The sequence below is a fragment of the Eleutherodactylus coqui genome, chromosome 3 (assembly GCF_035609145.1).
Source record: "Eleutherodactylus coqui strain aEleCoq1 chromosome 3, aEleCoq1.hap1, whole genome shotgun sequence".
NCBI lineage: Eukaryota > Metazoa > Chordata > Amphibia > Anura > Eleutherodactylidae > Eleutherodactylus > Eleutherodactylus coqui.
This window is the reverse complement of record NC_089839.1, coordinates 41,798,660-41,823,481: the sequence shown is the minus strand read 5'-3', so window position 1 is coordinate 41,823,481 and position 24,822 is coordinate 41,798,660. Positions and strand designations below refer to the sequence as shown.

General features: G+C 44.0%; 1 protein-coding gene across 1 annotated transcript in view; it reads right to left on the bottom strand.

Annotated features, from left to right (window-relative positions):
* FSHR (follicle stimulating hormone receptor) overlaps positions 1–24,822 on the bottom strand; it is a 146,414-nt gene that overhangs the window by 44,682 nt on the left and 76,910 nt on the right. Inside the window, exon 3 of the mRNA XM_066594844.1 lies at positions 3,948–4,022. Coding sequence (XP_066450941.1) covers positions 3,948–4,022 — 75 coding nt within the window. The remainder of the gene's footprint in view (positions 1–3,947; positions 4,023–24,822) is intronic.

Genomic DNA, 24,822 nt, shown 5'->3' with positions numbered 1-24,822 from the left:
CCTGACCTGTTCCTGCTTGAATGCAGGAGTACATGCTTTAATCCTACTCTGTATTTTTGCACCTGAATGGATCCTACTTCTCTTTTAATTACAGATTCTCAACCCAATTGCAAAACTGTGCTTGCCTCTAACCCTTCTGCTATGTGCCTCTTCTGAACATCTTTATACTAGTTGCCAACCTTGTGTATTCCTATCACAGGAAATCCATTTTCTGAAGATCAGTAGTTTTTAGTATTGCTTTCCACTATAGAGTATGCAGGGACTAAGATTGATTAAAACCAAAGTGCAAATAAGGGAGATGGAACAATACCTCTGCAGCATCCCCTATTGGAAGACAGCATTCCTGAAAGTTAATGTTAGACTCTTTATACAAGCCTTGTAACAATGACTGGGAATTAATAACCAAGTCAGAATCCATACACAGACAGACGCTTCAGGGTGTTTGCCCTTCATCAGTGTGCAGTAGGTTTCTGGCTTGGCTACTGAGGAGCCTGTGATGTGGGTCAGGAACACTATCCTTTACCTAAAAGGTGAGTGAGTGAGGAGACTTATAAGGCCATTAATGCTCCTCTGGGAACTATTCAAATAAGGGAGATGGAACAATACCTCTGCAGCGCCACCTATAGGAATTCTGCCTTCCAATAGGTGGCGCTGCAGAGGTATTGCTCCATCTCCCTTATTTGCATATTTCCCAAGAGGAGCATGAATGGCCTTATAAGTCTCTTCACTCACTCACCTTTCAGGTGCTCTCCCTAAGGAGAAAAGATAGTGTTCTTAAAACCCAAAAGGCACTATCATGAACAACTAGTAAAGACAGTAATGTTAGACAGGGCATTCCAGCTGACAACCATACATCACCTAAAGTTGCTTCTACAGAGGATTGGATAAGAAATGGAAACTCAACCTGGCTCCCTTTCCTTGAATTGCAAATAACTGTCCTATCTAATGCTTCATCCAGTCAAAATTTGCAGATTTCATTGGGACAGTAGCTAGTTATTTATGAATGTCACATTCTACAGCCAAGGACTACCTGTGACCCATGCAAATGTCTGCAGACAGATAAGGTTCTGTAAGTGAAATTCATGATCCACGGTGCTTATTTCTGAGTTCATCTTAGAATGTGAGACACTACAGTTTTCTTCTTTCGAAAAACCATAGAACTACATCCACAAAGTAACTTGTTCTTTTATCATACTTTACTTGCTTATCCTTAGAGACAAGTTATTTCTTGATGGAAAAGTTCTAGACTAGATACCATTGACTGGTCTAGGTGTCAAGATGTAAGATATATAACTCTTGTTTGAGTCTCAAGGACATTTATCATTAAAAAAAGGACTATAATAGATCCCATTGGGCTTCAATTAGCTCAAAGGTTGTCAGTACTTGACCTGCATGTCAAGTAACTTCCTTCATTATAATCAATATATCAATTCGAATGATATGACGACTTAAGTTCTTCTCGACCAGTTAGATCAAATACCTGTTAAATGTATTTGTTTTCTAGAACTATCTATACTTTTTAACCATGCCATGCATGAAGCAAAGCTTTTTATTGGAGCATTCATAGATGTAAAACTATATTTCCATAACCTATGGATTGAGTTAGGTCACTCAACAATTAACCCTTTCCAATCCAATTTGAATCCTGGTTTTCCTAGGGGGGCTTACTCTTTTTCTGCCATTATACAATGGCGCTATATGCTGGCTAAAGCCAGTACTGCATGGGGTGACACGTTGGTTAGTCTCCGATAGCTGAGAGGCTGGCAATATACAGTAAGAGAACCCCGACGGACGTCTTCCAAAATCAGAGCTGTAGAGCCTTAAATCATAATGTCTTTAGACGTCAGACAGTGGATTGGAAAGGGTTAAAAGATCACTAATCGTAAACCACTAACGTTTATAAGAATGCAGGTTATAAAATGAGTTGCTAAAATCAGTCATGCATATGTAAATAGTTTTGAAAATCAGTGCACCTAGAGATATGCAAAATAAAGTAACGCTCATAGGGTCAGACATTCTGATCGACTTCCTGACAGTCATCCCATTAGAGCGTTCTGGAGTCAACCTTTTCTCGTCCTATTGGCAGCAACATATTGCATTCAGTTACACAGTAAATGTAAAGTATACTTTAGGTTGAAGGTCTTCACAGAATAGACACTAATAACTAAAACTTATATACTTTATTCTAATATCTTAAATTCTAGGGCACAAACAAACTACTGCATCCACTATGTCAAAAGGGGAATGACAAGGTATCAACTGTATAACACACACATAAAATTGACTCGGACGTACCTGTGTATCCTTGGTGATACGAGTGGCATGATATGGTGTCTCTAGATACGACTATAAGGACTTAGCACGTACATGAAAAAACCATATTGCTATTGGGAATCTCAGGATTTCAAGGGTTTTTTTGTGGAGTCACATAACCCCGTTCCCTTTTCATGTAATCTAAAAGTTGTATCAAGTAAAGATAACCTGGTTCTAAGTTACTTAATATAGTGTGCATAAAATGCTTTAGTTCACACTAATTGTGAGAGGGGATATGTTTTGTTGTGGTTCACAATTCGCAATATTCCAATTTCACCACTCAACGCGTTTCTCCACTGATATGGTGGTTCATCAGGAATATAATACTGAATGTTGAATTAGAGAGCATAATATCCCTCTTCTAACATTAGACACCGGTTATATGTAAAATCGTGTCTGTGTGCGCAATTTCCCACAGAGTCTGCCTGTATATAGCCCTGATGGTGGACTAGGGTATGTGACCATCAGGGCTATGGGTCTGGCTCTCCTCTTCTTTACTTTGTATGCATCCTATTAGAAGTCTGTAGGCAGGTGATTGCACCGACGCATGGGGAGGGGGAACTGCTGGCTCGAGCCATGCTACTCCAAAGGGCTATTTCAAATCTGAAAAAAACAACATCTAGTGAGGAAACCCTGAATCTGGGGAAATACAAGCTAGTTAGTGTAGGACGCTGAGCCTGAATATTGACATACTTTATGATTGATCAGCGTCACATTGGCTGTTAGGCAATGATCTTATATGACAGGGCATCTACGAAACTACTATATCAACTGAAATAATAGGGAGCCCATTAGTTTGAATTTTACGGCTGGACCAAAAACATCCTAAGTCTAGCCATTTTTGTCCTGCATCCATCCCTGATACCTCATTGATCATCTCTACAAATTGTATTGATTACTGGATCAGAGGTTATTATGGGAATGTTTCGGTTTGTGAGATAGTTATATTATGCTCTCTAATTCAAGATTCAGTAGTGGTTCCCATATTCCTGATGAACCACCATATTGGTGGAAACGCATTGAATGCTGAAATCGGAATATTGTGAATTGTGAACCCCAACAAAACATATCCCCTCTCACAATTAGTGTGAACTAAAGTGTTTTATGCACACTATATTAAGTAACTTAGAACCAGGTTATCTTTACCTGATACAAGCTTTAGATTACTTGAAAAGGGAATGGGGTTATGCGACTCCACAAAAACCCCTTGAAATCCTGAGATTCCCAATGGCGATATAGTTTTCTCACATGCGCGCTAATTCCCTATAGGCGCACCTAGAGACACCATATCACGCTACTTATATCACCAAGGATACACATAGGCATAATACTTATGCCTTGTATGTCTGAGTCAATTTTATGTGTGTGTGTTATACAGTTGATACCTTGTCATTCCGCTTTTGACATAGTGGATGCAGTAGTTTGTTTGTGCTCTAGATTAAGAAATTAGACTAAAGTATATAAGTTTTAGTTATTAGTGTCTACTCTGTGAAGGGCTTAACTGATTTATAGAATCATTTCGCCTCTGTGATTTGATTTAGGTAGAAGGTCCCTTTAAGTTCCACTTAAACATTTTAATACAATTCTTAGATCGGTGAAATGTTAGCATTTTTGGAAATATTTCGATAACTTACATTTCTTGTAGTTGAGGGTTGTTCGAGAACACGTTTGCCTCTATTGACTTCAGGTCATAATTCTCTGAGATCTCTCTGTACAAGAAATTAATTGTGGCAGAAGTAAAAATGTGAGAAATGTGTCTTACTTTAGAATGCATATACACAATATATTTAGAACACGTTTTTTAACTCGTTTTATTGAAGACTAATAACAAATCTATTCAAACAATTGCAGAAACAATATTTTGCTTCATACATTAGAAAAAAAATCTTTATAGAACAATGAAAATGTGTGTTGTGATTAACATAATTTAACATAATCCTCCAATTTAGGCATACAATCCTGTCCCAAGACCAGAGTGAGAGGAGGGTACATTACCTGCAGTTGATATTCTCTAAGAGCCCTCCAATTCATTGGTTCCATGCCCTGTTTTTTGTTGTTCAATATGGCCAATACAATCTTCAGACTACCCAATCCCCACAATGCATTGCTTATGTTAGGGCTCCCACCCACTGGCGATATTTTCTCCACTGCGATGCGATTCTAAAGTTAAAGTCTTGCATCGCAGTGCGAGAACAAAGACAAAAAAATAAAAAAATAGTAGGACAGCGCCTTGGGACAAATTCCATGTTGATCAGTCCAATACGAGAGATTAATAGAGCCAAGTACACACTGAGTGATATCCAAACAAATGTAGAGCTGCAGCCAAAGAGAAGAATAAAACCCCCATCAACAAGTGATGGGGTAAAAAGTCACAGAACGATCACAATGAAGCTGCGCTGCGAACACACAGGGTAGATGATGTATACTCACTTAGGAGAGGGGAGTGCTTTTTTTTAAAAGCATGTATATTAATAACTAAAACATATATACCTATAAATACCAATAAAATGACCGGGTTTACCTATTGTCTTATATCTTCTCTAACACTTCATTGAGACCCGATGGTGATAGTGTATTTAACTTATAGATCCAATACATTTTGTGGGTTTTCAGAGTGGAAAAGGACTTAGACCATATTTTTTCAACTGGTGTTACCCTTAGGTCATTAATATTACAATTGTGTTTATCCAAGAAATGTTTAGACACGCTGTGTTTAGTAAAACCTTTTGATATGTTAAAACGATGGTTATTGATTCTAATCCTAAGAGCGTTCTTGGTTCGCCCAATATAGCGTAAACCACATGTACACTCCAATAAATATATTACATAGGATAGAGTTTTAGGTAGCTTTATATTTAAGGCAGCTATCTATGAGTGGCAGGATATACTTGAAAAAGGCTTTCAACAGCCGAAATGCGTTGTATGTATATGCCAGGTCCCTTTCAAAAGGGACCTATTTGTGTTTGTTAAATAATAAAAACTATTTCCTGATATTGGATCGTGAGGAAGCAACTTTCGATTCTGGTGGAGGTGGTTTTCGGAGTTTACAATTGTTTAGAGCCATCTTGGATTCCTGAGGGAGGAGGCTGACACTCCCCTCTCCTAAGTGAGTATACATCATCTACCCTGTGTGTTCGCAGCGCAGCTTCATTGTGATCGTTTAGTGCGAGAACAAAATCGGCATCACGCCGACATATTGCCAGTCTTTTCAATGGGGCCAGCAGCAGCAGAGCTGGCCCCATTGAAAAGAGATGGAGAATGCCGCGGACTTCTGCCACAGCTGTCACAGCGGGGACCGCGGGGATGAAGGAATCCTCTGCCACAGCTGTCACAGCTGTCACAGCTGTGGCAGAAGTCCACGGCATTCTATTCCATTGCTTTCGATGGGATCGGCACTACTGCCGATCCCATTGAAAGCACTGCTTTCTGCAAGCCATGCGGAATGATTATCGAGGAAGGGCTTGAAATATAAGCCCTTCCCCGATAATCTGCCAAAAGTGTGAAAAAAAAAAATCATACTCACCTCTCCTGCGCTCAGCCGCGTCCTCCTGCTGGCTCCCCGACACTGCTATGAAGCTCTTTTTAAATCCCCGACTGCTGAAAGAGCTTCATAGCAGTGCCGGGAGGCCAGCAGGAGGACGCGGCTGAGCGCAGGAGAGGTGAGTATGATTTTTTTTTTCACACTTATTGATGATTATCGGGGAAGGGCTTATATTTCAAGCCCTTCCCCGATAATCATTCTGTGGGGCTTGGCTGAAACCATTGATCCCATTGAAAGCAATAGAATAGAATGCCGCGGACTTCTGCCACAGCTGTCACAGCTGTGGCAGAGGATTCCTTCATCCCCGCGGTCCCCGCGGGGATGAAGGAAACTCCTGCCACAGCTGTCACAGCTGTCACAGCTGTGGCAGAAGTCCGCAGCATTCTCCCTATGCTTTTAATGGGGCTAGCGCTGCTGTCGGTAGCCCCATTGAAAGCACTTGCAATATGCCGGTTCTATACCGGCCTCTTTCCTGCGCTGCGATGCGAGATTTTTGTCGTGCTCTCGCAGCGCAAGAAAGAAAGGAAAAGGAACCCCTGTAGTGAGATTTTCACAGGAAAAGCTGGGCAGGGTCTAGTATGACCCTCCAGCTCTGCTGTAGCAGGGAACCTCAGCAGTCACATGACATCCCCCCCGACTCCCACAGTGGAAGACACCCTTTGGGCTTAGTCAGATGAGCGGAGATTTACACATTTTTCCACGCAGAAAAAAACGCTATTCGTGTGCGGGAAAAAATCCGAATGACCACGTCCATTGCCACTCATATGTTCTATCTTCTGTAGGTGCGGATTTTTTCCAGCAGACGCGTTGTTTTTTTTTTCCGTGCGGGAATCTCCGCTCGTCTGACTGAGCCCTTCCACTTTCACTTTCTAGTACACAGTGCTCAATGAGCGCTGTGTACTTGGGGAAGGAAAAAGCAGGAAGGGTTAAATACCCCTCCTGCCTTCTCCTCTGGGCTATCAGCTGTCACTAACAGCTGATAACCCGTCTTGCCTCTTATTGATTGCAGAGGCAGGAGGCTTAAAGCGCTGCCGTAATTTTACTATCGGCGGGGTTTTAAGCCCAGGACCAGGCGCCGTATATTTACCGCGCCTGGTCCTTAATGGGTTAATACTGCAATTTGACGAGTGACTAAAAAACAATAAATGAACACCAATAAAGGGGTGCAAATACTTTTTCACAGCAGCACATCAATATGACAGACATAAGACAGGTGCAGATTAGTTTGTGGAAGACTAACTTTGAATAAACTAGAGATGCTTTGAACGCCTATTAATAAAGTTGCTTGAGAGAATAATTAGAGTAAACAAATGATATAAAATAACAATAAAGTACAATCTGTAGGGTCTGAAGTGTCGGATTCTGGTGTTTTATAGAGTGTACTGTATATAAACTACAGTATAAATAGAACGATGATAGCACCACCTTATCTTGCACTTGCCAAATGGCAGAAACTGTACTTACAAAATGACAGGTGCTAAAATCTTTGTGAAATATTACACTTTCTCTTTACTAATGGTATTCTGTGCTATACATAGATATTTTGTTTTCTGTCATAGCAAACACTTTTTGTAAAAACCAAACTGAATTAATTTCCTTAAATGTGTTCCAAGTTGCTTAGAAAAGTTTGTACCAAGGTGAAAGGATATTAATGTCCCAGGACTTCACAAGTGTGGCTTGGTGAAGACGTACTGCAATAATTTTCTAAGATGTGCAGTTTGGAAATGATAAAATAGATAAAACCGCCAAATAAACCTTACAGGTACATCGACTATGGTGTTCTTTAACCTCGTAAGGATGTGCTTTTAACTCATGAGTGTACAACTTGGAGGAAATACTGATACTGGATGTTATGGTGTCCCTCCAATTCTGATATCTGGCCAAATTGGACATTCAGCATGGAGATATGCTAGAGTATTCTGGAGGTTGGGTCAACCATATGATGCCCATATATTATATTTTCTAGTTGTCATATGGTTGTCTTGGCTCTAGTGTCTCTTCACATGCGATGTCAGATCAAGCCTGTGCACTAAACTGTCTGGGCATCATAAGGTCACCATAGCACTAGCGTCTCTCCAGATCCAATGGGAGTGAGAGAGTAGGGTGGATCAACTTCTAGGGTGGATCAACTTCTACTAAGAGTGTAGGTAAATTAGCAGAGAAATTATTAAAGTTGTCAATCAGATCCTAATGCCGCCACCATTTATAATGGGGTGTGAAAGTACAAATCACAAAAGACAAAAAAAAATGGACTGTAGTCAGAACAGAAGGCTCATTAGGACAAGGCAATTAATCCAATTCTTCTTTATTGAATAATTAACAGACAGCGCATTTGAGATGTTTCAGGGATATAGCCTCTTCCTCAAAAATGGCTGGATAGAGTGCAGTGATTAATCAGGCGGCGGTGCTCACTGCACTCAGAGAAGAAAAATAGCGGAAACCTACTAATTGTCTTAATAAGCCTTCTGTTCTAAGAGTTGAATCTGTCTTTCATGATCTCCACATTCAATGTCATATCAAGCTGGAAATTAGAATTGGAAGGATGCGCTAAAGTGGTTGGTCACTTTTAGGGGAGTCTTTAAAAATATGTGAGTGTCGGGGTTCGAGCCTGCACTCCAGTCAGTAGTTCTCCCTACTGAGCCATCCAGCCACTGGACAGTTCCCCTGCATGACACTTTGCCTTGTTCCCAGATCCTGCCAACCCAGCCCCTGTCCTGGCCCTGCCTTTGTGACCTGATTAGGCTCACTATAAATGCCTGGCCCTGCCCCTCCCTCAATGCATGATTATTATGCTGCACATCCTTAGTCAAGCTCCTCTCCTGCCTGCTCCTCTGCAAACTTAACTGAGACCTACCGATACCGACCTCTGGCTTTCCTCCTGACGATATCCCCCACCTTTGTACTGTGACCTGAAACCACCTGTTGCCGACTCCTGGGCCTCCTCTGACCTGCAAGGCTTCTACACCCATAACTCCAAACCCAGCAACAGAAACACTACAGTGAGAATGTTTGGTTTATGCTACTTTCTAATAGAGTTTTTTTTGCCTCCATTGAAACACATTGCACCTGATATCTGCACAGCTACTGGACATTAAAACAAGCATACTGTGTTTCAATGGAGAATGGCATAATGATGTGTTTGCCATATACCCATGCATCTTTGGCCATCCTGTGAACTGAAGTGCCCATCATTGGGACATAAGGCCAGCTGAGCTGGAGAGCATGGCTTGAAAACTAAAGACAAAGGGACGCATTTGCAATAAAGACTCTATTAGTAAGTAACATAAACCCACACACATTTCTAAAGATTCCCCTAAAAGTGGTCAACCCCTTCAAATAAAGACTACGAAAGACCAAAATGTTGACCTTATTTCATATTATAGCAGTGCAAATGAACTTTTTTGATCTATTTGCATCAAGTAGATGCTTTTTGCCCAAAAGCTTCTGGGATTATCAACAGGGGCGTAACTATAGAGGATGCAGGGGATGCGGTTGCACCCGGGCCAAGAAGCCTTAGGGGGCCCATAAGGCCTCTCCTCTCCATATAGGGAACCCAGTACTATGAGTAAAGCATTATAGTTGGGGGCCCCGTTACAGGTTTTGCATCGGGGCCCAGAAGCTTCAAGTTATGTCTCTGTGCAGCATGGTTTAGGTATAGGTACGGGTACAGATACAGATAGAGGGGAGGCTCCAGCTCATGTTTTGCATCAGGGCCCCTGAGCCTTCAGTTACGCCCCTGATTATCAATCTTCTTTTTTTAAAAACAATTGAGAGCTCAGTCAAAAATTCAAAATGGAAAACCACAAATGAGATGATAATTGTGTTTAGGGCTTAGATGCTAATTTGAACAGATAAGTAGCATCTACCATCTAAGTTCCTCCAGGTTACTAACTTTTATGGCTTGTTTAAGAGTTTACTCAAAGTTGACCCCTCTGATATTCTATATAGTGTTTTGTTCGTAGAGTGATTTGTTTTACAATATTGAATTGCTTTTATAGTCATCTCTGTTCTGGTCCATTTGATTTACAGCATCAGAACTACCAGTCTTGAAGACTACATCACCAACTCTTTGCTTCCTTAAGAGGAAAAAAAATGTTTTCTGATTAATTTAACCCCCTCCTGCCACAGGGCGTAACTGTTCTTCCTGGCAGAGGGCTACTTAGCGCAACAGGACATACAGTTATGGGTTGGGGATAGCACAAGATCATAGGAAATGCAGCGCTATCCGGCAGTGGGAGTCGGCTGTCACTGATAGATGGGCCCCTGCAACAGCGGAGGTGCATTAGAGCAGCGACCCCACTGTTAACCTCTTTCCTCCTCTACATAGATCGCGGCATGTAAAGGGCAAAAATGTAAAAATAGAAAAATGTAAAAAAAAACCTTTTTGTGCTTTTTCCCATATTAGCATAATCTTTTTTTAAATTAAAATCCCACATATTTGGTATCGTCGTATGCCTAACGACGCATACAATAAATTGAACATGCTTTTTATCCTGCACAGCAAAAAGAGTTTAAAAAAAACCCTAAAAAAACTAAGGCAACATGCTAATTTTTTCAATAAATGTGATCAAAAAAGCCATATATACCCCAAAATGGTACCAATAAAAACTACAGCTTGCCTCACAAAAAAGCCAAGCCCTCATAGAGCTCCATCCATGGAAAAATAAAAACGTTATAGGACTTTGAATGCAGCGATTTAGAAAAAAAGAATAATTTCCAAAAAAAGGGGTTTTATTGTGGAAAAGTGGAAAAACCTAAAAAAAATTAGGAATTTTGCTATCATTGTAATCGTACCGGCCAGCAGAAAAAATGTATTGTGTCATTTATGCTGCATGATTAACACTGTAAAAAAACAATTGCAGAATTAATGTGTTTTTTCTCCCTGCTATCATAAAAAAAATATTGAAAGTTTTACAATATAGTCTTATGTACCCCAAAATAGCACCAATAAAATCTACAGTTCGCGACGTAAAAAACAAGCCCTCATACGGCTGCATCGACGGCAAAATAAAAAAGTTATGGCTTTTGAAAAATGGAGATGAAAATGCGCCAAAAATCGTTGCGTCTTTAAGCCCAAAATAGGCCGTGTCATTAAGGGGTTAAAGAAACACTTAATCCAGAAAGCACAATCTGCCTCATTTATATTGCAGATCATGACATATTATGCTGCCCTGCCCTACAGGGAAAAAGATCAAACAGAGCTATTTTGTGTTACTTCAAAAGTGCATTTGTTGGCACCTATAGGGATTATCATTCCACCTTTTGCATGCCAAAGTCTACAGAGAAATGAAACTGTAGGCTGTAGTGGCCCAGCACATCATCCTTGTCCCCTCCATGAATGTCATACATGTTTGTCCTATGTAGATGCACTGTGCAAAGCCTGTCTTGTCACTTCCAGTGTGTGTGTTGCACAGCTGCGGTGCTTGAGAGGTTACCTTTAAAACAAATCTTTGCCTGCATATAAATGTATCAGTTTGTCATGTCATGTGGTATGAGTGAAGGTATAAATAGGAGTGCTTGAGAGCGGGAAAAGAGTTCCATCTTCTAAAGTGGCAAGAGTTCCATCTTGTCAGCTATCTGAGTGCCACCTAACACAGAGCCACATGGAAGCACCTTCAGCTTCCTTGTGGTGAAGATGGAAGAGGGGTGAGAGATTTTCCGTAGTGACTCTATTCTGAATGTGAATAGAGTGAGCTCAAAATAAGAGAGAGAGCAATTGTAAGTAATCACTTTTCCTGACAAGGCCAGTGCAGAGGTACTAAATACTTCTACAAGTTTTTTCCACGCGGCCATCCAGAGCCAGGATCACCGCGTAGAAGTATGCTCCTTAAGTGTTACACCCATGCATTTCCAGGACTGGGTAAAAGTCAATAACTACTGTCAGAGTGTCTGTGGAATGACCCCTACCCCTTTCCTCCTCCGGAGTGTTCCCTGTCCAGGAGCGGTTCCTGACAGATAACATGGACTGCAGGACTGGTGTCATCCTGTATTCCTCCCTCAAAACTCTTATCTTGCCTGCACTGTATAAACTGTACCTCAATTGCCTTGTGATAACTGTTTTCTGCAAGTTTACCACAGTAAAGTTTATACCGGGCCCTAACTGTGCCTAGGGACACAAGATGCTAAAAGACTGTGTTTGTAATTATTCTCTGCCGAGGATTATACTGGTGTGTAAGAACAGTGGCGTCACCTGTGACAACTACTACCCCATCAATTCGTTTATTGGCATTCCCTATCCTAGGGGTGTCTTTGGTGGCCTACAGTTATACTCTGGCCTTGGCTGCATGCTATCCCTCCGGGAAAGGAGTCTGGTAAGTGCCACAGTGACAATCCAACACTTAACCCTCCCAGCTCCCCACATACGTCAGGTGTCCAGGGTCTCCCTATGGTACACTGGGTATTAGTGTACCTTGAGGCCACCGGAAGCTAGGGGTTTGACAGGAGGAATGCCCCTCTCACACCCCCAGCTCCTGATAGGCTCAAGGTACAAAGGTGCCAGCAGCACAGTGTGTGTTGATTTGTGCCATCGCTGCTAACAGTCAGGCTAACGCTGCGGCGCTGGGACAAGTTAATGAAGAAGCTGCAGCCTTTGTGCTCCGTTCTGGTGCTACTGCCCGGCCGCTCACCTCTCCTTTGTGTCCGCCGTCGTCTCCCTCACGGCCGGCGGCTGTGAGGTCCTTTCTGGCGGACGCATCACTGCAGTGTGCCTGGGGGGTTGCGGCTGCAGCGGCAGCGGCCACTGTATGCTTTTGGCGTTTCTCTTTAGTGCGCTTCCAAGACCTGCAGCCCAATAGCATTTGCAGCCAATCAGGTACATGGGGCGTCACCCCCGTTAATTTTGACTCCACCAGGAATTCCTGGTGGCGTCAAGATGCACTAATACCGGTACGCTGCATAGGCTAATTTTCAAGGAGAACTGAAAAAAAAACACTTTTTATCATTACTTTTAGTTTACATATTCTGTAGATACTGTTTGCTCTATAGTGTTTGTAAATACACTTACAGCATCTTGCAATAGTGCTGAGTTACAGCCTGTGTCATTGTCCAAGGCTGCATTCACAATTCTACAGACTTCAGAGCAGACATCTTACAATATTACTTGCTGACTCCGTATCTTTAGAGACCTTGTATACATTAGTTTCATTTTGCTATGTGTAATCTGCACTTTAGGCACAATGTAAAACTAGGCTACACTTAGAAAAGAAGCGAAAGCATCACGTTTCATCAACTCTTTATAGTTTACATATAGATGCTGTAAACTTACATTGTTTAACACCTTTGTAAATAAACTTAGCATGCACTCACCCTGAGTTACAGCCTGTGTCATAATCCCAGGCTGCATTCACAATTCTATGGCCCTCAGAGCTGACATCTCACAATATTACTTGCTGACTAAGTGTCTTCACATACCTTGCACTGGTTATTTTCATTTTGGAAAGTGTAATTGCAATTCAGGCTAAATCTAATGTAGAAAAAAAACTGGTAGCAGAGTTATTAATCTAGCTCTGCGCTTTAGCAGGGGAGGTAACTCTGGATCGATACAATATAATGAAAGCAATGCATTTGCAAATTTACTCAACCATTGAATTAAAAGTGCTGAAAAATGGCCATACTTAGTGATATAAGGGTACAAGAGAAGGTACATAACCAGTTCCCAGCAGCATGTAGGAGGGAAATGCTATATAGAGGAGGTAGCTGGTGCAAAATACTGATGAACAATCACCTACACACCTATGACGTACCGGAGGGGTGGCTGCTTAGTACTACATTTGCACACAAATAAAGCTTAGATAGGGTATAGTCGGGTTGTAGCATTTCAGGCGCCGGGTTGGAGCCGCGGGTGTAGTGGCTGTGCCACCGAAATTGCTGTCTGTGATAGCGGCCTTAAAAGGAGCAAAACCAATGAAATCAGTGAGACCAAAGGTATATTCACCAAAGAGATAGACCATATAACTGCTATGGGGCCTTTGGAGAGAAGGGGCGCCACCTCTGATTGCAACATCCCCTTTGCTGCTGGGTAGCTAGAACACATGCAGGACCCTTTTCCACAGAGGAACTGTACTGTAAGCAAAGTAGGAGGTAAAGAATTGGCCAGAAGGTCATTGTAAAAGAGCATGAGGAGGGAAACAAACACCAGGCTCTCCTGTCTTGGCCGGAAAGCCAGACACCAAAATCATGGAAAAAAATGAATAGGGGCTCACCTCACCAGCAGTGCCTCCGGTATAGGGGAAAAAACAATACCTGTTTCCCAGCGGGAGCTCCGTCCTCAGATGGCCTGTTGGCAGTCGGCTAAAGTTCATGAGAGAAACTGTAGATATGGAGGAGGGCTTCAACCATTAAAAATAGTAACTTTATTGATTAAAACGCATACATCTAACAGGTAAACGCTGAACGCGTTTCGGCCAGACAGTGGCCTTTGTCAACAGCGCCGAAACGCGTTCAGCGTTTACCTGTTAGATGTATGCGTTTTAATCAGTAAAGTTACTACTTTTGGCATACTTGCAGTAAAGGGGACCCTGGTTGAAGGACCTGGGGTGCGGGGCTGGCTCTAGTGAAGCTGGGAATTGGGATGGGTTAGGAGTTTTGGGGGTTGGCTTTTGTATGACGTGATTGGTGGGGCGGGAACCAGCAAGATGAATGAGCTGAAGCTGTGCTGTGTGCAGCTAAGGCCAAATACATGTGTGTTTGAAATGAAAACGATGAGGTGGGCTTAATGGGATCGGTAGATTAGTAGTGCAATGTATTTAGCTAACAGATAATATACGACAGAGGCAGCTAACATGGTTGGAATTCAGAAATATGAGTCAACATATTAAAATAGACTAAATCAAATGTTGCAGCATATCTTTCACGCCACATGAATTCATCCAGGTAACTGGGAATCATGTCTTTGTGTGCCGTTCATGCGCTTGAAAACCGATTTTGCTCGTTTCCAATCATTTTCAATGTTGTTGGTATGAGCGCCCATGAGCGGATAGACACAATGTCTGCTGTGATTGACAGTTTGATGAGAGTCATTATTTGGCGGTTGTACGATGTTTCGATACGCTGCCCATTCGTCAGACATTATAATGGATTCTGGAGCGATGACTCGTTGAAGTATTGGCAGCAAAGTCGCTGCATCTCTTTTCCTGACAAAAGTGATGAAACCTTTTCGATTCTCAACATCATCGGCTCCAACAATCCATCTGTCCTGATGCTGCAAGTTGCGGCCGCGATGATACTTTGCTTTCACTAAAAGAGACTCGTCAACGTGCACTTCTTTTCCTGGACCGCCCAGCTGAAAAGGCTCCGCTAATAACTTCCAGGAGCATACATCTCTGAAGAATTGATAATAGTCCACTGCAGTATGCGCCGCAATATCCAAATGCTGCATTGTTGTTTGCTGAGGCGTTTCAGTCGCCCAATAGAACACTAAATATTGGAATTTGGCGGGCGCAATTTTGGCTCCTTCACAATGGACTGCTTGCTTCTGCAGCCGGGATATCTCCACACAACTACTAAGTTTACTGTTATCTTTTATTTGTGAATCTTCCCGTTGACAAGGAATACATTCTACCTTCCTGTGTAGAATGTTGTGGCTGCGCAAGTATTCAATAGCTGATAAATCATCCCTACAAACCCCATTCATTTCAGATACATTCATTTTCACTTCTGCACACATTTTTCTGTCACTGTGGGACGTAGGTTCCCGCCCAAGCGATTGCCTCATCCAAGACCCGCCCACCGATCGCATCATAAAAAACCCAGCCCCCAAAGCTCCTAACCTGACCCAATTCCCAGCTACAGTAGAGCTTGCCCCGCCTCTCGCAGGTCTTTAACCACGGTCCCCTATACTGCAAGTATGCCCTATTTTTTAATGGTTGAAGCCCTCCTCCATATCTACAGTTTCTCTCACCAAAATCATGTACCCATTTAGGATTTTGATATGGGGCCTCATCTTTTCTATGTATGCAACTAAGTGAGACTTTCAGAAACCTAGGAGTAATCATGGTTCAAATTACCAGATCAACACGGAAATATGGCGAAGCTTTCTGTATCTTTGGGATGTCAAGTTAAAGGGTTGGCTCACATAGAACATTTATCACACAGGATAAGTGATAAATAGAGATGAGCGAACGTACTCGTCCGAGCTTGATGCTCGGGCGAATATTAGGGTGTTCGGGATGCTCGTTACTCGTAACGAGTACCACGCGATGTTCGGGTTACTTTCACTTTCATCTCTGAGACGTTAGCGCGCTTTTCTGGCCAATTGAAAGACAGGGAATGCATTACAACTTCCCCCTGTGATGTTCCAGCCCTATACCACCCCCCTGCTGTGAGTGGCTGGGGAGATCAGGTGTCACCGGAGTATAAAAGTCGGCCCCTCCCGCGGCTCGCCTCAGATGCGTTATGACAGAGATCAGGGACAGTGGTATTGTGTTGGAGCTGCTGTAGGGAGAGTGTTAGGAGTTAGTGTAGGCTTCAAGAACCCCAACGGTCCTTCTTAGGGCCACATCTAACAGTGTGCAGTAGTGTGGAGGCTGCCTTTTGCAGTGGTGCACATTTTTTTTTTTTCCAAATCGGCCGTGCAGAGCATTGCGCCCTGCAGTAATACTACAGGGACAGAAGTGGTGGTTAGGCAGGGAGAGTGTTAGGAGTTAGTGTAGGCTTCAAGAACCCCAACGGTCCTTCTTAGGGTTACATCTAACTGTGTGCAGTACTGTGGAGGCTGCTTTTAGCAGTGTTGCACATTTTTTTTTTTTCCAAATCGGTCGTGCAGAGCATTGCGCCCTGCAGTAATACTCCAGGGACAGAATTGTGTAGGCAGGGCCAGAAGACATATTTTATTGATTGAATATAGGCAGTGGGCCTGTCCTTTAAAAAAAAGGGCAAAAATTCTATTTGGCCTGCCTCTGACAGTCCTCAGCATTCTGGGTACGTGTGTGCTGGGTGGAGAACGTAAAAAAAATCATACGCAGCCAGCTAAGTTTAACAGCAGGCTTGCACCAATTTATTTCCTGGCTGGGAAATCACCGCTCTGCTGCAGTTAATAACAGTGCAGCACTGCAGTTCTGTGACACACTGCAGGGCCACAACAGGAGGAGCATGAGGAGGATGAGGAGGAGGGGGAAGAGACAGCTTGGCCCACTGCTGACGGTACCCATGCTGCTTGCCTGTCATCCTTTCAGCGTGTATGGCCTGAGGAGGAGGAGGATCCTGAAAGTGATCTTCCTAGTGAAGACAGCCATGTGTTGCGTACAGGTACCCTGGCACACATGGCTGACTTCATGTTAGGATGCCTTTCTCGTGACCCTCGCGTTACACGCATTCGGGCCACTACGGATTACTGGGTGTACACACTGCTCGACCCACGGTATAAGGAGAACCTTTCCACTCTCATTCCCGAAGAGGAAAGGGGTTCGAGAGTGTTGCTATACCACAGGACCCTGGCGGACAAGCTGATGGTAAAATTCCCATCCGACAGCGCTAGTGGCAGAAGGCGCAGTTCTGAGGGCCAGGTAGCAGGGGAGGTGCGGAGATCGAGCAGCATGTACAGCACAGGCAGTGCAACACTCTTTAAGGCCCTGGACAGCTTTATGGCTCCCCACCAAGACTGTGTCACCGCTGCCCAGTCAAGGCTGAGTCGGCGGGAGTACTGTAAAAGGATGGTGAGGGAGTACGTAGCCGATCGCACGACCGTCCTCCGTGACGCCTCTGCCACCTACAACTACTGGGTGTCGAAGCTGGACACGTGGCCTGAACTCGCGCTGTATGCCCTGGAGGTGCTTGCTTGTCCTGCGGCTAGCGTCTTGTCGGAGAGGGTGTTTAGTGCGGCTGGGGGAATCATCACAGATAAGCGTACACGGCTGTCAACTGACAGTGCCGACAGGCTTACACTCATCAAGATGAACAAAGCCTGGATTTCCCCAGACGTCTCTTCTCCACCAGCGGACAGCAGCGATACCTAAGCAATACGTAGGCTGCACCCGCGGATGGAAGCATCGTTCTCTATCACCATCCAAAACGGGGACATTTCTGCTTCATCAATCTGTGTATAATATTCCTCCTCCTCCTCCTGCTCCTCCTCCTGAAACCTCACATAATCACGCCGAATGGGCAATTTTTCTTAGGGCCACAAGGCTCACTCATATAATTTTTCTAAACAATTTTTATACCTTTCAATGCTCTTAAAAGCGTTGAAACTTTAACTTGAACCAATTTTTCATTAAACTGGGCTGCCTCCAGGCCTAGTTACCACTTAAGCCACATTAACCAAAGCGATTAATGGGTTTCACCTGCCATCTTGGTTGGGCATGGCCAATTTTTTCTGACGTACATTAGTACTGTTGGTACACCAATTTTTTGGGGCCCTCACCTACAGTGTAATCATAGTCATTTCTATGTTCTTCGCCTGCACTCATGGTACAGAAAGGTGTGTGGGGTTGGCCTACACTTTAGCTACATAAATGTAACTGGGGCCTTGTCTATACTGCAGCTACTGAAATGTGAAAGAGACTGTTATCTCCCTAAACTGCTGCAATGGGAATGTTACTGGGGCCTGTCTTGAGTGCTACTATTACTGAAATGGAACTAAGACTGCGCTCCCCCTATACTGCTGCTAGTGATAAGTTAGTGGGGCCTGTCCCTAATGCTACCGCTGAAATGTTAATAATTCTGGGCTCTGCCTATACCGCTGCTAATGGTATGTCACTGGGGTGTGGAAACAGAGGCTTCACAAAGACATGATGGTGGCGAGGCCATTTCCCACCAACGCTGTTACTGTTAAGGTGCATATAACCACGGACACGTGTAGAGGACACATAGTGCCTCCAAAACATCCCCCTCCTCCTCCAACAATGAAAACATTCTTGGCAAATACCTTTGCATTGGTCCGTCTGGTGGCAGTCCAAGAATTTCACCTTTAACGACACAACAAGAGAGCACCACCACCATCCCCCCGCCACGGCCCACTTAATCCTGGCCACATTCCAAAAACCAACTACATAAAACCGCGCTACCAGGTCCGCAGTCACCACCACATTACCACCAACGAGGTTACTGTTAAGGTACATATTACTAGTCTGACTGGGGCATGCAGTGTGGGCCGAAGCCCACCTGTATTGTATCTGATGTTAGCTCTGCTGAGTAGGGCACTGCAATGGGATATATTTATGTACCGCCGGTGGGTTCCAGGGAGCCACCCATGCTGTGGGTCCACACGGAGTTGTAACTGCATCTGTCCACTTGTAAAGAACCCCAGTCTGACTGGGGCATGCAGTGTGGGCCGAAGCCCACCTGCATTAACCACGACATTACCTCAGCTGTGATGGGCAATGCAATGGGATTTATTTATGTACCGCCGGTGGCTTCCTGGCACCCACCCATGCTGTGGGTCCACAGGGAGTTGTTACTACATCTGTCCACTTGTAAAGAACCCCAGTCTGACTGGGGCATGCAGTGTGGGCCGAAGCCCACCTGCATTAATCACGACATTACCTCAGCTGTGATGGGCAATGCAATGGGATTTATTTATGTACCACCGGTGGGTTCCAGGGAGCCACTCATGCTGTGGGTGCACACGGAATTCCCATTGCGGAGTTGGACCTGGCTGTGACTATTTATAAAAAACCGCGGTCTGACTGGGGCATGCAGACACCTTGACAGAATGAATAGTGTGTGGCACATAGGTTCCCCATTGCTATGCCCACGTGTGCAGCTCCAGATGGAGGTGGCACAGGATTGGATTTCTCATTGCTTCTGTACAGCATTGTGGACTATCGGCCCACCCCTTTTATGGGGGGGTCGCTGCCTAGCCATGCCAACCCTCTGCAGTGTGTGCCTGCTTTTCCTCTGGCAGGCGCACTTATAAATAGACATGAGGGTGGCGTGGCATGAGGGCAGCTGAAGGCTGGGCAGGGACAGTTTGGTGTGCGCTGTGGACACTGGATCGTGCAGGGGGGGTTGGGCAGCATGTAACCCAGGAGAAGTGGCAGCGGAGTGTCATGCAGGCAGTGATTGTGCTTTGTTGGAGGTAATGTGGTGCTTAGCTAAGGTATGCCATGCTAATGGGGGCTTTTCATAAGTAAAAGTTGTTGGGAGGGGGGGGGGGGCCCACTCTTGCCGGTATTGTGGCTTAATAGTGGGACCTGTGATCTTGAGTTGCAGCCCAACATGTAGCCCCTCGCCTGCCCTATCCGTTGCTGTGTCGTTCCCATCACTTTCTTGAATTGCCCAGATTTTCACACATGAAAACCTTAGCGAGCATCGGCGAAATACAAAAATGCTCGGGTCGCCCATTGACTTCAATGGGGTTCGTTACTCGAAACGAACCCTCGAGCATCGCGATAATTTCGTCCCGAGTAACGAGCACCCGAGCATTTTGGTGCTCGCTCATCTCTAGTGATAAACCTAGCTTTCAACCACTAGGACCTTGATTGATAACAAAAACAATACCCCTCATCTCCCCGAGTCTCTTTTTTTAATTCAGCAGAGGCCATGCATGCGCACAACTCCATTTACTATTTATGGGACTGATGAGCACTACTTTTACTTCAATTTGACGTAAAAAATGTAACAGGTCACGTTTGGCCACGGCTTCAACATAACTCAAAAAATTACTTGTTTTACAACCCACAGCATTGCTCCAAATGTCATCAATCTGGGTGACTAAAGAATAGCTGTCCAGCATGGTGGGGCGGTATTCTACAAGTGGGCCACAGTTTTTGTTATGAGCCCGAGAGCTGCATGACAAACAATAAAAGCTATTAACAGCCAGTTACCTTCCACGATTCTCCAGCGAACTTAAAAATTGGAGCAATTTGTGGTAAAAACACATAAACAATTCTCATTTTTCATTTTTGCACACGCATTCCACTCGCGTGAAAACAAAAGTAGCATGCTCTATTTTAGTGCATAGGAGACTATAGGGGGAGATTTGCGCACCCGATATCCACACGATTGCACACTATGCTGTCCGATTCTGCGGGGAAAAGAACACTTCGGGAACTAATTAGGCTAAATAGCTTTTTAACGTGGGGGACATCTGTGTCTAACGTGCAAGTGAAGTGGCGCAGCGAGTACAAAAATGCAGAAATATGTGCAAAAACGCACGCAAAAGCACTTCTTTCAGGATGCAAATGCACTGTACTAACCCGCACGTTTTTGCATATACACTCATGTGAAGCCACCCCTATACGCATTTGTACACCAAAGGTACCCTTAGAAGTCAATGGGGGTGCGCAAATGCGTGCACAATACGCAAGGAGATGCGTAATATGCTGCGTAATTCCGCTGGAAAAAGAACACGTCTGAAACTCATTAGGTCAATCCGCCATTTGAGGAGCCTGGTCTTTGTTCGCCTCACACAAATGAGCATGCTCTGTGGGCGGAAAAACTACAGTAAAATATGCAAATTCGTACATAAAAAAGCAAAGTTCCTGCTAAGGTGCAAGCAAATGCGCACACGCTGGTGTGAATGAGCTCTAATAATGTTTTCTATAAACAAATAATAATCTTGGTTTTCAATCACTTGATTAATATACTGTGTACAAATATGCATTAAAAAAGAGAAAAATAAGCAATTTAGGTTTTATTTCTGCACCTCTGACAATAAAAAGTTGACTTTTTGGGCCTTTCACCCAGGAAGGAATTACACCACAGGGAGCAAACAGATTTGCAGCTGCAGAAATCCACACCAAAGTCCACAGCCTTGTGCAGAGTGTTAAGGCAGCTGAAATGTAGACTGAAGCTCTTGCTTATGACCTGAAGGTTGCAGGTTCAATCCCCACTTGGTTCAGTTAGCTGGCTCAAGGTTGACTCATCCTTCAAAAGGTCAGTAAAATGGGGGGTAATAAAGACAATACCTGAAAGCACTGTGGAATACATTGGTGCTTTACAAATAACAAGATTTTTGTGGGGGGTGCTGCGGATTTTGATGCAGAATTGCAAGTTTTAAGCCATTCTCAATTCTGCATCAAAATCTGCTGGTAGCCTGCGTATTCGGGTGTGGAATTTACCTCGGCTTGCACCTATTCCGTGTCGTGTGAAAGGTCCCTGATACAGTTCTGAATACTTCTGAACACTAACAAGGATTACCATAGAAACGTGTTCGGCAATTAGTTTCCAACCGATGCTATACCATAAATTCAGCTTTCAAATAGAGCAAGAAAACAGTAATAATTCAATTCTCTTTCCTTTAACAAGATCTGTAGCAGGTGGGCTGGAAAATTAATCTTCCGGGATATTTGCTTTGTTATTATGTGAAATAACTTGGAGAAGTTGCTGTTATTAAAGTACAAAAGACCATTGTAAAAAAATATGTACAATTTTGGGGCACAATTAAGAAACTTGGGGGGTAAAATGTTTGTAAAAATGAGATAATTCACAGCCACCAGACAAATTATTCAGGAGGTGAAAGAAAAAGGGTCCCATCAAAATAATATCTTTTTATGTAAATTATTCTATTATTGTCCTAGGGCACCAGCCATGTCGGAGGATTTAGACTGAGGTGACATCACAGAGTGATCCTCACGCCAGCTTATGCCCATTGTCATTTTGGTGCTAGTCGTAGATGAGAGCACTTCTCTCTCCCAGCAGCCAATCAGCATTAGCCTGCACACATTTATTCCGGCTCCTCCTCACAAAGGACGCCGGTTATACATGCAGTTTGAAGGTTTATCTAGTCCAGTCTGAGGTTGACAGCCATAGGGGGGTCTCACATGAATGGATTCAAATTGCAGAATCCGCGATCACCATCCGCGTGGATTTTTCATGGTACAACGCAGTCATTGAAAGACATGCAGTGTCGAATTTTTCCTTAGCACTCATGCAAATTGCGGTGTTCGCAAGTGGAAGAAAAATTACCTCTATTTTGCCACGGATACCCTCCGATGAAGTCAATGGAAGTATCCAACCTGCAGCCCACGCGCAATTAACATTACGTATAGGCTGTGGGTACCCACGTCAACGCTAAGTGATGGTGCAGGAAATACAAAAACAGAAAAAAAACTGTACTGTGCATGATCGGCTGCGAGCCACGGTGGTCATACTCAATACAGTTTATATAGGTATGCAGGGTCACCAGCCTTAGTGCAGTGTCTCACATCAGATAAGTCTGTCTAGTGTTATATATTGTTTGGTGTGTTGTTACATTGGGTTCCTTGTACCTTTGTGTCTCCTATTTTTATATAACACCTAACTGTTTCCACATTCCTTCTTGCCACCTAGGGACACTCAAGGTTCCGGATATGGGGTTGCCCTCATCAGGGAGAGGGCACTGCTTAAGGTAGGGATTCCTCATATCAGTAGATTACGGTTAGTTCCCCTGCTACTCATCATTTAGTTTCCTTATGAATATATTTTGTGTTTTCTATGTTTCTACTTTATGGACACCATAGTTTTTGCCGGTTCAGACATAATAATTATGTCTTTAGGTCTTTTTTCATAGGTCCTGTTAGAAATGTCCAATTGACATTCATATGGCCTATGTCCGTAGACTGGAGAGCTACTCTGAAAAAGTGGCTCCTACTCTGCTGGATGGATGCCGTGCATCCATGCACTACTTGGATAGCCATTTATACATGGACAACCACTGCAAGGGTAGTTTTTGCCTAGACACAAGGGTTGGAGAAACTAGATCCACTGGCTTCTTTTTAAAAATTGGTCATCTTCATGAAATAACATTTAACTCTTCGTAAATTACCAGTCTACCCTCAAAAGCACCTACAGTGGTCAAGTGAGTATTAGAACTAGATCATGGAGTGACTGTAGAAGGTGGCCTGCTCTGATGAATCATGTTTTCTTTTACATCATGTGGATGGGAGGTGCATATGTTTCACTGACCTGAGTAATAGATGGCTCTAGGATGCAGTGTTGGAAGAAGACAAGCCTGTGGAGGCAGTGCGATGATTTGGACAATGTTCTCTGCACTCATGTGAATGTTACTATGGCATGTACCGTCTACCTAAACATTGTTGTAGACCAAGTGCCCCATTTTATGGCAGTGGTATTCCCTAATGACATTGGTCTCCTTCTTCAGGACTCAGTCACACGGGCGCCGATCCGCCCGTGTTCCTGCACGATAAGAGCAGATTGGCGCCTGTGTGACTGAGCCCTAAGACGGCTGCACTGCAGGGGCGGACAACTCTCCACACTGCCGGAAGAAAGAACACATGGCCGGCAATGGAGCTGGTCATGCGTTCTTTCTTCCAGAGGTGCAGAGAGTCATCCGCACCTGCAGTACGGACGTCTTATCGTGCAGGAACATGGGCGGATCGGCGCCCGTGTGACTGAGCCCTCAGGATAATGTGTTCTGCCATTAAAGGTGTTGAAATGGCCTATAAATGTAGAAAAACAAGTACAATCCATGCAGGCCCTACCTCGCAAGTAACGGGAGTGAAAAGACCTGTTGCTAATGTCTGGGGCCGTATACCATAGGACACCTTCAGAGGTCTTTTGAAATCCATGCCTTGATAGATGGCCACAAGCTCCAGCCACTACATGGGAGCTCAACGCAGTGACTTTCACCCCAAATACACAGTGGTCGGAGCAAAAGCCTTCGCGTCAACCCCAATGTAGTGGCCAGCACTTGTAACTGCAAGCACGACTCCCATTGATTTCAATGAGAGCCGTGCCTGTAGTTACAAGCACTGGCCACTACACAGAGGTCGGCGCCGAGGCTTCCGCTCCAACCTGTGTTATTGCGGCACTGACAGCCTGCGTCTGCTCAGCTGATCGGTAGGGGTCCTGAGCAGCAGACCCCGGTCGATCATCTATTCGTAACCTCTCCTGATGATAGGTCATCAATAGTATTTCACCGGGAAACCCCTTTAAATCACCTTAGCCTGGAGGAACGAAGGAAGGGGGGGGGGGGGCATGATGGAAACATTTGTATATGTTACAGGAGGAGAGAAGCATAAAGGAGAACATGATGGAAAACTTTAAAAATGTTACAGCAGGAAGTAGTGAAGTAGGAAGACATGATGAAA